Source organism: Grammomys surdaster, unplaced genomic scaffold (assembly GCF_004785775.1).
Source record: "Grammomys surdaster isolate TR1022 unplaced genomic scaffold, NIH_TR_1.0 894, whole genome shotgun sequence".
NCBI lineage: Eukaryota > Metazoa > Chordata > Mammalia > Rodentia > Muridae > Grammomys > Grammomys surdaster.
The window spans coordinates 9,765-23,810 of record NW_021605313.1 but is presented as its reverse complement, the minus strand read 5'-3'; the positions used below and the strand labels follow the sequence as shown (position 1 = coordinate 23,810).

The following is a 14,046-nucleotide window of genomic DNA, read 5'->3' as shown; positions in this document are numbered from 1 at the left end:
TCTCTCTCTCTCTCTCTCTCTCTCTCTCTCTCTCTCTCTCTCTCTCTTTTTCATACACACACACACACACACACAAGCAAACACACACTCATGATGGAGGTGAAATAACTCTGCCTAAAGACTCAGAATATAGGATGATTTTTATAGTCTACTTCCAAAGCAAGTAGGGAAATTACATTCTAGATACATAAGAACTTGAATTAATTTGACCGTGCATGTCTAGATCATTAACTTAGCCATCATGTTATAACTTAGTCTTTTGTTGATGAGTTTCACAATTAACTTTCACAGCCAATTTTAAGCTTACAACATAGCATTGTTTACTGTCTGTATGTTGAACATTAGATCTTCGCAGCTTGTGTATCCAGTAGCTTCACAAACAGTTGATGAGGTGCTTGTTTTTAAACTTGTGATTGATGTTTGTCAGGGAAAATATCAGTGTTGAACATATCTGCAAAGTATAGGAATGTAATTTCCCTACTTGCTTTGGAAGTAGACTGTAAAAATCATCCTATATTCTGGGTCTTTAGGCAGAGTTATTTCACCTCCATCATGAGTGTGTGTTTGCTTGTGTGTGTATGTGTGTGTGTATGAAAGAGAGAGAGAAAGAGAGAGAGAGAGAGATCAAAAAAATTTTTTATTTTAGACAGGAGGTAAGAAATAACAAGAACTGAAGTTTCTAGGAAGAAGTCACACCTACATTGACCATTCTACAAATGTATATTAGTTAATTTGACTACAATGACTATGTAGAGCTTCTAACGGTGAAAGGTCTAGAATTAAGTTATCTTGTATTATCTTATATCAGAAGCTATCTAGGAAAGAATGCAAGTGAGTTTTCTGGAGATGGCTTAGTGTTTGCATGGCTATGATGGGTATGCTCTGAGATGCAAGCTCCTTAGAGACTTTACCTCAGAATTGTTTCTTGCAGCTGATATGCCTTTCCTGTTACTATTACATAGCCTAATGATTCCTGAGTATCATCCTTCCCTATTGGACAAATTCCCCGCAGATCAACATGAAGATGAACTTTCATGAATTAGAGCTGTTTAGATAAATTAATTACTTTATTGAATTCCTGATTTGATTCAAATAATTTTAAGAAGAAGATTTAGGGAGATGGTTTAGTTCTTTTGCTAGAATGATGTAATAAAGTTAGAATCAAGAATAGAATGTGTTATTAGTTCATTCAGTTTATATTTGGGAAACAAATCCAAAAGACATATTTATTTCTCTTTTAAAATTTCTTTTCAGCTGAGTTGTTGGAAAATTAATTTAAAAGATGTAAAACTGATACTTTCTGGGAAGGGAAAGTCAGTTTTTGCCAATGGAATGTCACTGAGTATATTAATCGCACTCCAGGGTAGGACCCCATGCCTAGGAACACTTGGCCAGCCCAAAAGAGACTCATTTGTGGGGAAGAGTATTGCTTTATTTTGTTTTTTGTTTTGATATTTTTTGCCTTATTTGTCATTAATTTTGAATTTAGTATTTTATTTTTGCTGGTATTTTTTTGGAGTGAGAGATAGAGAAAACATGAAACCGGGTAGATAGGGAGGCGGGCTATCTGAGAGGGTTTGGGGAAGGAGAAATGATCAAAATATGTTGCATGAAAAATTTAAATTAGGAAAAAAATAAAAGTAAAACAATAAAATGCAAAATAATAAGAGATAATGAGAATCTGCACAAGTGTTCTAGTGATAAAAAAGAAAAATGCACTAGGAAATATTATTTTGAATGTATTTGATTGGATTATACCTAGATCCATATAACTTTAGCCTTTAATGTGTGATAATTGTTTCTCATCTTGAAATGAATCTTTATGTGATTACTGATTGTTAAACATGAGGTCCTTTACAATATACAAGTCTGAGAATAGCCCTCTGGATCTGCTTGGTTTTCACACTATAGATGATGGGGTTCATCACAGGGGGGATGAGAAGGTACACATTTGCAATGAGAGTGGGCACATAGGGTGGGGCGTGTTTTCCAAACCTGTGGACAAAGGACAGGTTGATCAAGGGGATGTAGAAGATGGCCACGGCAGTAATATGAGAAATGCAGGTGCTGAAAGCCTTCTTCCTTTCCCCAGGGGATGCGATGGTGAGAACTGAACGAATGATCAGGGCATAGGAGAGCAGGATAAAGACAGAGTCCACTCCAGCAGTAGAGATAATGGCAGTTAGTCCAAATGCACTGTTGATCTTTGTGTCGGAGCATGAGAGCTTCATCACATCCGGGTGGAAGCAATAGGAGTGATGGAGCACATGGCTACGGCAAAATGATAGGCGCTTAAGGAGCAGGACTAGTGGGGTCAAAATGACAGTCCCTCTAGTAATGACTGCCAGACCAATTTGTGCAATCCTTGCATGAGTTAGAATGGCAGCATATCTCAAGGGATTTGAGATGGCTACAAAACGATCAAAGGCCATAGCTAGGAGTACTGATGATTCCATGAATGTGAAGAGATGAATGAAGAACATCTGTGACAAGCAGGCACTGAAGCTGATCTCCCGGGCATTGAGCCAGAATATTCCCAGCACTGTCACGATTGTAGAGATGCAGATGTCAGTGGTGGACAACATAGAGAGGAAATAGTACATGGGCTCTTGGAGAGTTGGTTCAGTAAGGGCTACGAACAGGATCAAAGAATTTCCAGATAGTGCAGTTAAGTAGAGGCAACAGAAGGGAATGGAGATCCAGGGATGAGCCCATTCCAATCCAGGGACACCAGTCAAGAGAAAAGTAGGAGAGGTGGAGTTATAGAAGATTGACATTATGGTCTGGCCAATCAGAATCTTGACTTCTTAAATCTAAAATTTCGAAATTATTTTAGTTGAAGTCAGATAGGCATTCAATAAAGTGCATGACACTTATATGGCTCAGTTAAGTTTGACATCTACATGTACCCAGCAACTACTTTTGACACCAGTTAGGAGGACATTACCAGACAGATTCCTAATGCCCTACCCGATCCGTTGTTCACTTTAGCTGTCATCTTTCTTTTAACTTCTGTTGACATAATTATCAATTATTAGTTTTGAACTTGATATAAATAGAACAATGCAGATGATGTTATTTTGTTGGGAGTTTTTTTACTCAAAATTATATGTAGCTCTGTCAGAAACCTCAGCTACTTAATTAGTTTTGAACTAATTTAAACTTACTCAGCTAACTTTATTTCACATTTTATATTTTATATAGTCACCAATCATTACTTTTAATTAAAACTTTGATTCTTTAGGAGATGCTTCTGTTTTTATGAATCTGAAACTTGAAATTCTTGTTTTGTAGCACTAAAACCCTGCTTTGTTCATGATTATGGAAACTTTTTGTGGTGGTGGTCACTGAGTCAAATTATAAGCTCTTTATAAGTTCATGTGGTTTGGCTCTTAATCTGAAATTGATTCTAGCAATATATACCAATGTGTCAATTCTAAGATTGTCTCACACATCCTCTAAATATTTGTGTAAATTTTTTTTGAGCCTTCTGATGAATGTGAGAAATGTGTTTGTCTTCTAGATAGGTAAGTCTTAAAAGTTTGGGTAAACTCTTCAAGTGTGTAAAAATAGAGAGATGACACTAGGAATTCAGAGAATAAAAGACTTCAGAATCTGTGTTATTACAAACTAAACCATGTTATCTGATGATGGGTGATAATGATGGTAATTATGATACAATCTTGATTCAATTAATAATATTATTTTCTACTAATAAACGGAGCCAATGTGAGATACATATCTTTGTTGGTAAATATAAAATTACTTAAAATGTCTGCTGTTCAGACTGAAAACATACATTAAGAGTGTGCACCTGTTTTGTGGCCTGCGTTTATATTGGTGGAAGTAACTTTTAACAAGTAAGAGATTATTTGGCAAAATGTGAGTACACAAAGTAGTGCATTTTAAATATATTTACATATTTACTATAAAAGCCAAAATAATCATCAAATTGTTTTTAAAATTTCTTCCAAATTTCTACTGAAGCTGTAATAGAAGACTTCCATGGTCATTTCAATGAGTTATGCCTCCTTTTAAACATTTCTAGTGTCTAATTATACTGCTCACTTATGGACATAGATGATGAGTTTGCCTATTTGTATTGTTTGTTACAAATTTAAAATCCTCTGGCATTACAAAGACAACACATTTTACTTTTTCATGCTTTCTAAATTTTAAAGCATTACTGTTCCAAGACTAATAGTATGAATAGTAGATCCAGCTAGATTTTTAAATTTCTTCACTCCACACTTTCAAGGTAATCTCAAACACAATACGACTGCATTAGAATTCAGTTTTCTCCATGGAAAGACTGGGTATTTTACACAGCCTTTGCATTTTCTTTCTCACTTTAGTTATTAGTTCTTCATTACTTATGTGATAGTTGTACATACATATCTGCAGACCCATGCAATTTCCATAAAGTATGCTCCCAAACTCATAAATCTGCATATTCTCACCTTGTCTGCTTTTTGCATATATTTTTGAAGTTAAAATAAAATTACATCATTTTCCCTTTAACTCCTACCATGTAACCTCACTCTCCACCCTCTCAAATTCATAACCTCTTTTTCTTTCAGTGTTAACCATCACTTCCTGTTGTGCTGCAGTTGTGTCTAGCTCATATCACTGTCTGCTTTCCAAAACTTCTATTTCAGAGTAACTTTATTACTAGCACAGTGAAAAAGAAACCCTTTCTCAACTCTTCTATTAAACGTTCAACACTGATAGAGATGAGAAAACACACGATCTACTGCTAAAATTGAAAATCATCCTAAATAAAATATCACTGAGAGTAATTCCTATAAACTAAAGCGTATGGAGATGATTAAAGTAGGCCAATTCTTTCTTATACTCACAGATGAATATAGCCCTTATCAAGGAAACATCTGTTTGCACTAGAGACCACAGCAAAAACACAACCAATCAAAATGCACAGTTGTAGAGCCCAGTTTCAGAAAATATATCCTGTACCTAAGGTTCAGGGAACATTGTAGGAGAAGAGAAGGAAAGATTCTAAGTCAGAGAATAAGGGGGTTTGCTGTAAGACTGTCTTTTAGGAAAGTCAGAAATGCCCCCCCAAAGATGTGTTGAACAATTTTTAAAAAGTTCTTTTTAAAAGTTGTAAATTTTTCAGAGTAAAATATAAATTTCTATAAAGAAATTTAAATCAAGCCAGTTTTAAAAGGATCAAACTAAGAAAAGAAATATTTAAGTTAAGCTACAGAAAAAAATAAACTTGCTCCTGAGTTTATTCACACTTCTCAATTACTAAGACTTGGACACTGTGAACTATAAGATATGAAAATGTAGAAGGTCATGGTAGGGTGATGGGTTAGAAAGGTCAACAGCAGCAAGACGATGTTTCTCTACATGCATTGAGATAAGGCTATATAACCAAATGTCTAGGGCTGAGGAGAAGGCAAACAAGAAAATGCTAAGTTCTGAGAATATATGGAGATACTGGAAACACCTTGTAGGGCTGGCAGCATGTAATAGTACATTCTCTTTTAAAAATGAATTGGCAGTTTCCTAAACATTCAGCCATAAACTCAACATAAGACTCAAAAACTCTACTTCTAGAAACTTTCCAAAGACAAATGAAAGCATATGTATACACACTTATGCATTAAATGTTCATGATAGCATTAGTTACTATAGTCCCAAATTGGGAAGAATACAAATCTTATCTGCTGTTTGCAGATGAGCAAACTGTGAAGCATCTCTATAATGAAATAGTGTTCAGACAACAAGGAAAAGTAAAACTGATATTACTGCCACGTGAATGCATGCAGGCAAATTATGCAGTATGAAAATTCTGTAGTTAGAAGATTACACACAGTGTGACCAATCTTAGTTAAGTAGAAAAGAGAAATTTTGGTGTCTGAGCTGTGTGTGTACTGTGTGTGCAGGTTCATATGCTTGTACATGCTCAGAGACCAGAGGACGTCATCATGTGTCCTGCTCTGTCATTTCTCACTTTAATCCTATGAGTTAAGGTCTGTCACTGAAGCTGCAACTAGGCTGGTGGCCAGCAAGCCTCAGTGATCCAGCTGTTTCAGATCCACCTCCCCAGGGCTAGGGTAACAGTATGAATGGCCATGCCTGACCTTTTTCATAGGTATTTGGGAGTCAAATTTGGATCCTTGTGCTTGAGTAGCAAATCCTCTTGTCTACTGAGCTATGATCCTAGTCTTGAAACTTGTTTTGAAGACAGAAAGCAGGTTAGTATTTGTGTCTCTCTAGGGGTGGGAATTGGACAGCAACCAGGGAACTATTTTGGGTGATGGAAAATGTTCTAAAATAGGGTAGTGGTGATGGTTTCCATTACAAATGCACTAATTTTTGGAATGCATACTTTTTTTTTAAACACATATGCTATACTGAAGACTTAAATATAAGTCTGGATTTGAAACTTCTCCAGGAATTACTGAGCATAGAAAGTATTTGGAGAACAACATCAATAGAGTTTTTGGCAAAAATCTAGTGTCCAGTCTTGGTCTCCTTATGAAAGGTAAGCAATAAACAAAATACAGCTTCATATAAGCTTAAAAAAACATGAAATTCTGTGATGTTTTTTGGAGAATGGAACAAAAATAGACAAGAAATATTTTTATCTAAAATGATTGACAGCTCTTTACCAACATAGAAAGGTTTGTTGTGGTTTCTGCACTATTGTATTATATACTGACATAAATAAGAGGTTTTAGTTTCCATTCGGGACCAAATAGAACCCTGGGATAGAATTAAAGTACAGGAAGAAGGACAGGTAAGCTAGACTTTAAATCTAGTAGTTGTAGACAGAAGTAGTGGATAATAGGAATTTGACAAACTGACTTGAATAAAACACAATGCATATAACCAAAATCTATATTGAAATTATTTCCTGATAAATAAGTAAATATCAATAAACACAAACATTTTAGAACAAAATCCAGGGAAATATTAATATAATTGCGGAGAAGAAACAGAACTTCTAATAACAAAGTTAAGGCTAAGCTAAGGGGGTAAAGCATGGAGTTTTTATTTTGGTAAAATATGAAGAATTCTTTTTACAGCAAAACATCTCCCACTTGAAACATACACAATATTCAGTTAGATAACGCTCTCACTACAGAAAAAAGGGAACATGAGAAGCCATATCTGCTCCTGTAAGTAACCTCTCACCATATTCCTGTAACTAACCCCAATAATACTCATTGGTTCAGGAAAAAAAAAATCATCAAATGACTACTAGTTAATACAGGATGATCGGACATCATCCACAGTCAAAAGAACGACAATGCTGCTTCAGAGTGAAGAATTTATTGAGGGTTCCTCTGATGGATGTAACGGACTCAGTGGGTGAATCCAGGTCTGTTCAATGAGGTCATTACTGTGCTGCGTTCTCTCTCTCTGTCAAGCCCGACATGGGCTAAGTGGGGACAGAGTGATACGGTTCCTGCCCCTGGGATGTCTTGATGACTGCTGTGGGCATAAGACTTGCTTGTGTAATAATAGGCATATTTTCTGGAACCAGTACTAGCAGTGGAGGACTCTTCTGAGGAATGTCCTCCATGTTAACATAGTTTTTTTGTTTATACTTACAAAGGCAGATAGATTCTTTAGTTCAGAGTCAGCCTAGGACAGAGCAAAGTTAGGCCTGGGCATGATGGAAATGGTAACTTCAGGGCAGGGTCCCACTCAATTAGCTTGCTTAATAAAGGCAGACAGATCTCTGAATTCTTTTGCAATGTTAAGAAAACATGCATGCCTGCTGTCTCCTAAGAATCAAAGGGCTGTAGTCTCAGGATGCTGATTCATAAGATAATCCAAAGGAAACCTGAAATCAATGACTGAATTGATATGTAAATAAAAAACTGTTTTGTTTTGTTTTTTTGGTCTGCAATGGATGAGCTAAGGGAACTAGATAATAGTTCTTTAGAATATTCTCTAGAGAAAGCTGAGCTGTCTGGAGATGCCTGGAGAACGAAACAGATCTTCAGTATTTTTTTTCTAATAGGGTTTCTAACTTGGTCAGAAGATCCAATAATTGTTTATTTTAGATTATCTTTTCTGACTTTGGTCAGAAAACCCATGAGCTATCAAAATAGCTTTTACAATTTTTACTAGCAGAGAGAGCTGTCTCAACCAGAGAGCTTTAGAATAGTAAGAAAAAGCTGCCTAGGGTTGAGCAGAACACACACACACACACACATACACACACACACACACACACACACACACACACACACACACACAGAGAGAGAGAGAGAGAGAGAGAGAGAGAGATAGAGAGAGACAGAGACAGAGACAGAGACAGAGACACAGAGACACAGAGAGACAGAGACAGAGACAGAGACAGAGAACACACAGTCAGGAAACCATTTCAGCAGAACTGAGGCTGTCATCTTGGAGCCATGCTTGATTCCACTTCCTTCTTTAGGCTGTTCCCAAACACCCCTTCTCTCAGGAACCCTTCCCCAAGCTGAGGCTAGTCCTTGGTATCTGTGTTGAGAATTAAACTAAAAGTATAAACTTAGCTGATGTTTTCCAGGTCCCTGGTTTGAATAAATGTGCTATAGAAATATAAATCTATGAGAAATGAAATGTAAATCAGTATTAATGAGGGTGTGCCCATGTCTGTACTTGGGAGTTTCATTAATATATGTGTCATGAATACACTCTAAGTTAAATACAGAATATATGTCTTACAAAATGTTGGGTTTCATTGGACATTTTCACACTTGGACATACATTTACTATGACTACTAAAACATATATAAGTGAAACCTCTGCATAGAATTTGGAGTTTCTGAACAGGCAGTGCCACGGACTTGAACGAACAGAGAGGTGAAAGTAGAGAGAGGAGTTCTGAGAAGTGGAATGCCATGGGCCAAGTAAAAAAGGGCTGTGCCTTTACCAACGTGGAGAAATAGAGACCTTCCAGGTAGATATGTTGAAGAAAAAACATCAGAAACTTCGTATGAGTCTTTTCACTCACTTCCACTGAAATTTCCATGTGTCTTTTGACATGAGTTACATTGAGCTTAAAATGAACAGACAAACATATTACAGACAGAAAAAGTATGGTTTCCTACCAGGATGTAGCTGGTTGTCTGGACCTTTAGACAGGGAGTGGAGGTTTTTCTTATTCTTCTATCGTGGGTTATGTGAAGGTTACCCACACGTTTCTATGAATGGAGAATCTTATAAGGATTCACTGCTTCAGTTGGAATAAACACTAGCATGTGGGATTTCTGTGCCATGCTGGATGACTCAGAGCTCTGTCCCCTGGGATGCTTAACTGACATCTGGACTCATGGAGGCTTAGACAGATGGGAAAGATCCACATGAAGAAAAAATATAAACATAGAAATCCTATGTGTATATACCTTAGTTTAACAAATGAAATATTACTCTGGTGATTGATACAGAGTTGAAAATGTCTCCTTAAACATTCTATGTGTTTCTTGTCAGTGATTCTGTTATGTGAATAATTGGAACAACATAACTTTGAAAGTATTATAGTTAACAGCAGCTACATAGTGTGTATTCATTAAATATCTCTTAAAATGAAGAGATAAGTTTCACAAGGTCCCATTTATCAATTCTTGATCTTAGAGCCTGAGCCATTGGAGTTCTGTTTGGGGAACCCCACCCACCCAATCCTCTGAGCCCACAAATTTGAAGCTGTTTCCCACTTTCTCTTCTACTACATTCAGTGATTCTGGTTTTAGGTTGAAATTCTGGATCCACTTGGACTTGAGCTTTGTGCAAGGTGACAAATATGGATCTATTTTTATTTTTCTACATACAAACTGCCAGTTAGATCAGAACCATTTATTGAAGATATTCTCTTTTGACCATTGTACATTTTTGGATTCTTTGTCAAAGATCAGGTGTCCCTAAGTACATGATTTTATTTCTGGGTCTTCCCTATTTTCTTTCTCAGCCCATTTGTCATTTAGGAAGGCTACTGATTTATTTGTGTTAATTTTATATCCAGCCACTTTGCTGAAGTTGTATATTAGCTGTACAAGTTCTCTGGTAGAACTTTTGAGAAAGCTTATGAATACTACCATATCATCTGCAAATACTGGTACCTTGACTTCTTCTTTGCCAATCTGTCTCCCCTTGACCTCCTTTTTGTTGTCTTATTGTTCTTGCTAGAACTTTGAGAACTATATTGAATAGTATAGGCATCCTTATCTTATTCCTGATTTTAGTCTGATTGCTTCAAGTATATCTCCGTTTAATTTGATATTTTGCCGTATATTGATTTTATTATGTTTAGGTATGAGCCTCTAATTCCAACTGGCAATCTACAGATTGGGAAAAATTCTTCACTAATACCACATACAATAGAGGGCTAATATCCAAAAGAACTCAAGAAGCTAACCTCCAAAAAACCAAACAACCCAATTAAAAAAAATGGAGTATAGAACCAACAGAACATTCACAATAGAGAAATCTCAAATGGCTGAAAAGCACTTAAAGAAATGTTCAAAGTCCTTAGTAATTAGGGAATTGTAAATCAAAACAACCTTGAGATTCTACCTTACACCAATCAGAATGCCTAAGATCAAAAACTCAGGTGATAGCAGATGCCAGCTAGGATGTGTGGAGAAAGAGGAACACTCCTCCATTGCTGGTGGGATTGCAGACTGGTACAACCACTCTGGAATTCAATCTGGAAGTTCCTCAGAAAATTTGAAATAAAGCTAAGAAAACCCAGCTATAACACTCTTAGGCGTATACTCAAAAGATGCCCCACCATGTCACAGGAGCACATGTTCCACTATATTCATTGTGGCCTTGTTTGTGATGGCCAGAAGCTGGAAACAATCCAGGTGTCCCACAACAGAAGAACAGATACAGAAAATGTGGTTCATTTACACAATGGAATACTAGTGAGCTATTAAGAATAAGAACATCCTGAGTTTTGCAGGCAAATGGATAGAACTAGAAAATATCATCCTGAGTGAGGTAGCTCACACCCAAAAAGGATATTCATGGTATATACTCACTTACAAGTATAAATAATAGCCAAAAAGTGCAGAATACCCAGGATATAATCCACAGCACTCAAGAAGGTTAAAAAGCTGAAGGGCCCAAGTGAGGATGCTTCAGTCCCATTTGGGAGTGAGAAGAAAACAATCATGGAGGGGCAGAAGGAGGGAGGGATCTGGGTGGGAAAGGGGAAAAGGAGGAGGGGGAGGGGGAAAGGGGAACATGATCAGGTATTGGAGGAGGGGAACAGGAAAGAAGTCCTGAGGGCCAGTAGCATGGATGGAAATATGCAAACTTGGTGTGGTGGTGGGAGGTGGGGGGTGGTGGTGTCTCTAGAATGTACTTGAGACCTGGGAGGTGAGAGACTCAGGACTCAAAGGAAGGGACCTAAGATGAAATGCCCAATGGTAGGAAGAGAGAACTTGTCGAGTCTACCTCCAGTAGAAAGACAGGGCAACAAGTGGAGGGATAGAGTTGCCATCCCACAGTCAAAAACTCTGACCCAGAATTGTTCCTGTCTAAAAGAGTTGCAAAGACAAAAATGGAGATGATCCTGAGGTAAAGGAGGTCCAGTGACCAACACAAATTGTGATCCATCTCAAGGGGAGGCTCCACGACCTGACACTATTACTGATGCTATGGTGTGCTTACAGACAGGAGCCTAGCATGGCTGTCCTCTGAGAGGCCTAACAATCAGCTGAGACAGATGCAGATGTTTACACCCAAACAATGGACTGAAGCCAAGAACCCCTGTGGTTGAATTTTGGAAAGGCTGGAAGAAGCTATGAAGGGAGCGACCCCACAGGAAGACTGGTACTCTTAACTAACTTGGACCCCTGAGATCTCTCAGACATTGAACCACCAACCAGGTAGCATACACTAGCTGGTCTGAATCCCAGATACATATACAGCAGAGGACTGCCTGGTCTGATCTTAGTGAGAGAAAAGCTGGCTAACCCTGGAGAGATTGAGGACCCAGGGAGTGGGGAGGTCTGGTGAGGGTGGGGTGGGGACATCCTCTTGGAGAAAGAGAGGAAGAGGAATAGGATGAGAAACTGTCAGAGGGCAGACTGCGAGGGAGAAAAGGAGTAGACTTAAAAAAGTAAAAGTAATAATAAACAAGAAACATTTGCAACCAAATATAAGAGGACATCAAAAAGAACATCCACCATGATTAAGTAAAGTTTATCACAAAGATGAAGGGACAGTTCAACATACACAAATCAATAAATATAATCCACCACATAAACAAACTGAATTACAGAAACCACATGATATTCTCAATGCATTCAGAAAAAAATTAATAGATAAATCTTCAAGATTCAGAAGCAGGCAGTATATTAGACAAAGTCAAGGGTTCCCCTGAGAGTTGCTCTTTTTCTAGAGGAAAGATTTGTTGCCTTGGGTATTCAAGTGAAAGAGATGGCCAGAAGAAATTACTTTTATTCAAGCGTTTTATACTAATGAAATTCCATGCAGTGGATGGCTAAGGTTTTCAAGGTAGTGTTAGGTTATTCTATTTCATCTTGATTGTTCAGTCCAAGCTAAGGATTAGGTTTTAATTTACTATTCATGACTAATGAACATTGTGTTTGACAGATTATATACCACCCATAGTGTCTATTGAATTAACTTATCCTCACTCTTTTTGAACCTCCTTTTCTTATTGAAAAAATTTTAACAAAATATACTCTGATCACATTTCCCCCCTCCTCTGATTCCTCCTAGATCTTCTCCACCACTCCACCTACTCAATTCCTCATCCTTGTTTTTTCTCTCTTTAAAAGCAAGCATGCCCTACTATATCACAAGGACATTTGCTCTACTAAGTTCATAGTAGCATTACTTGCAAAAGTCAGAAACTGGAAACAACCTAGATGTCCTTCAATCAAAGAATAAATAAAGAAAATGTGGTTTGTTTACATAATGGAGTATTACTCAGCTATTAAAAACTATGATCATAAAACTTTCAAGCAAATGGAAAGAATTAGAAAAGGTCATCCTGAGTGAGGTAACCCACATCCAGAAAGTCAAACAAGTATGTACTAACTTATAGGTGTATATTAGCAGTAAAGGAATAAATAATCATGCTACAATCCACAGACTCAAAGAAGCTAAATAACAAGAAGAACCCAGGGAGGACTTGTGAATCTGACTGACAAGAGAGGAGCAGCTTGGATGGAGATGGGGTGGGGATAGAAACAGGAGGCTTCAGGTCGGGTGAGGAGACAGGACTGAGACACAGTACTTGGAGAGACAGCTGGAATAGGAAGGGCATGAGTTAGAAACATAGGGGAATGGAAACTCCCAGTAACCTATGAGGAAGACCATATCGCAAAGACTCCTAGCAAAGGGGGATATGGAGTCTGAGCCAGCCATCTCCTGTAACCAGACAAGGCTTCCAATGGAGAGACTGGGGCATCAACACAGCCACAAAGTCTTCAACCAATAATGTGTCCTGGCTATGAGATATGCATGGGTAAAAATGGAGCAGAAGTGACCAACCAATGACTGGTCCAGCTTGAGAATCATGCCATGAGAGGAATTCTACCCTTGACACTGGTAATTATATTCTGCTGTACTTGCAGACAAGAGCCTAGCATAACTGTTATCAAAGAGGCTTCACTCAGCAGCTAATGGAAACATGCAGAGACCCACAGGCAAACATTAAGTAGAGGTTGGGGAATCTTGCTGAAGAGATGGAGGAGCCAGAGGGGTCAAGGACACCACAAGAAAACCTATATTATCAACTAACCTGGGCCCACTGGGGCTCACAGAGACTGATTCACCAACCAGGGAACATGGTTGGGACTGACCTAGGCCTTATGTATTTATGTTACAGTTGTGTAGATTGGTCTTCATGTGAGTCTCCTAACAGTGTGAGCAGGAGCTGTCTCTGATTTGGTTACCTGCCTTTGGGAGCCTTTCCCATGACTAGGCTGCCTTATCTAGCCTAAGTAGGAGATGTGCCCAGTCTTAATGCAACTTGATAGTTCAAGACTGGTTGATATCCTTGGGAGGCCTGCCCTTTTCTGAAGAGAGAAAGGGAGGAGA

General features: G+C 37.9%; 1 protein-coding gene across 1 annotated transcript; it reads right to left on the bottom strand.

The window, feature by feature from the left end:
* Positions 1-1,838: 1,838 nt before the first annotated feature.
* On the bottom strand, positions 1,839-2,777 carry LOC114634184 (olfactory receptor 51F2-like). The gene has a single exon (XM_028782853.1). The coding sequence runs from the start codon at positions 2,775-2,777 to the stop codon at positions 1,839-1,841; it is 939 nt and encodes a 312-aa protein (XP_028638686.1).
* Positions 2,778-14,046: the final 11,269 nt, after the last annotated feature.

Bases quoted from the DNA above. Each gene is read 5' to 3' on its own strand.
- LOC114634184 (XM_028782853.1), bottom strand. From the start codon at position 2,777: ATGTCAATCTTCTATAACTCCACCTCTCCTACTTTTCTCTTGACTGGT.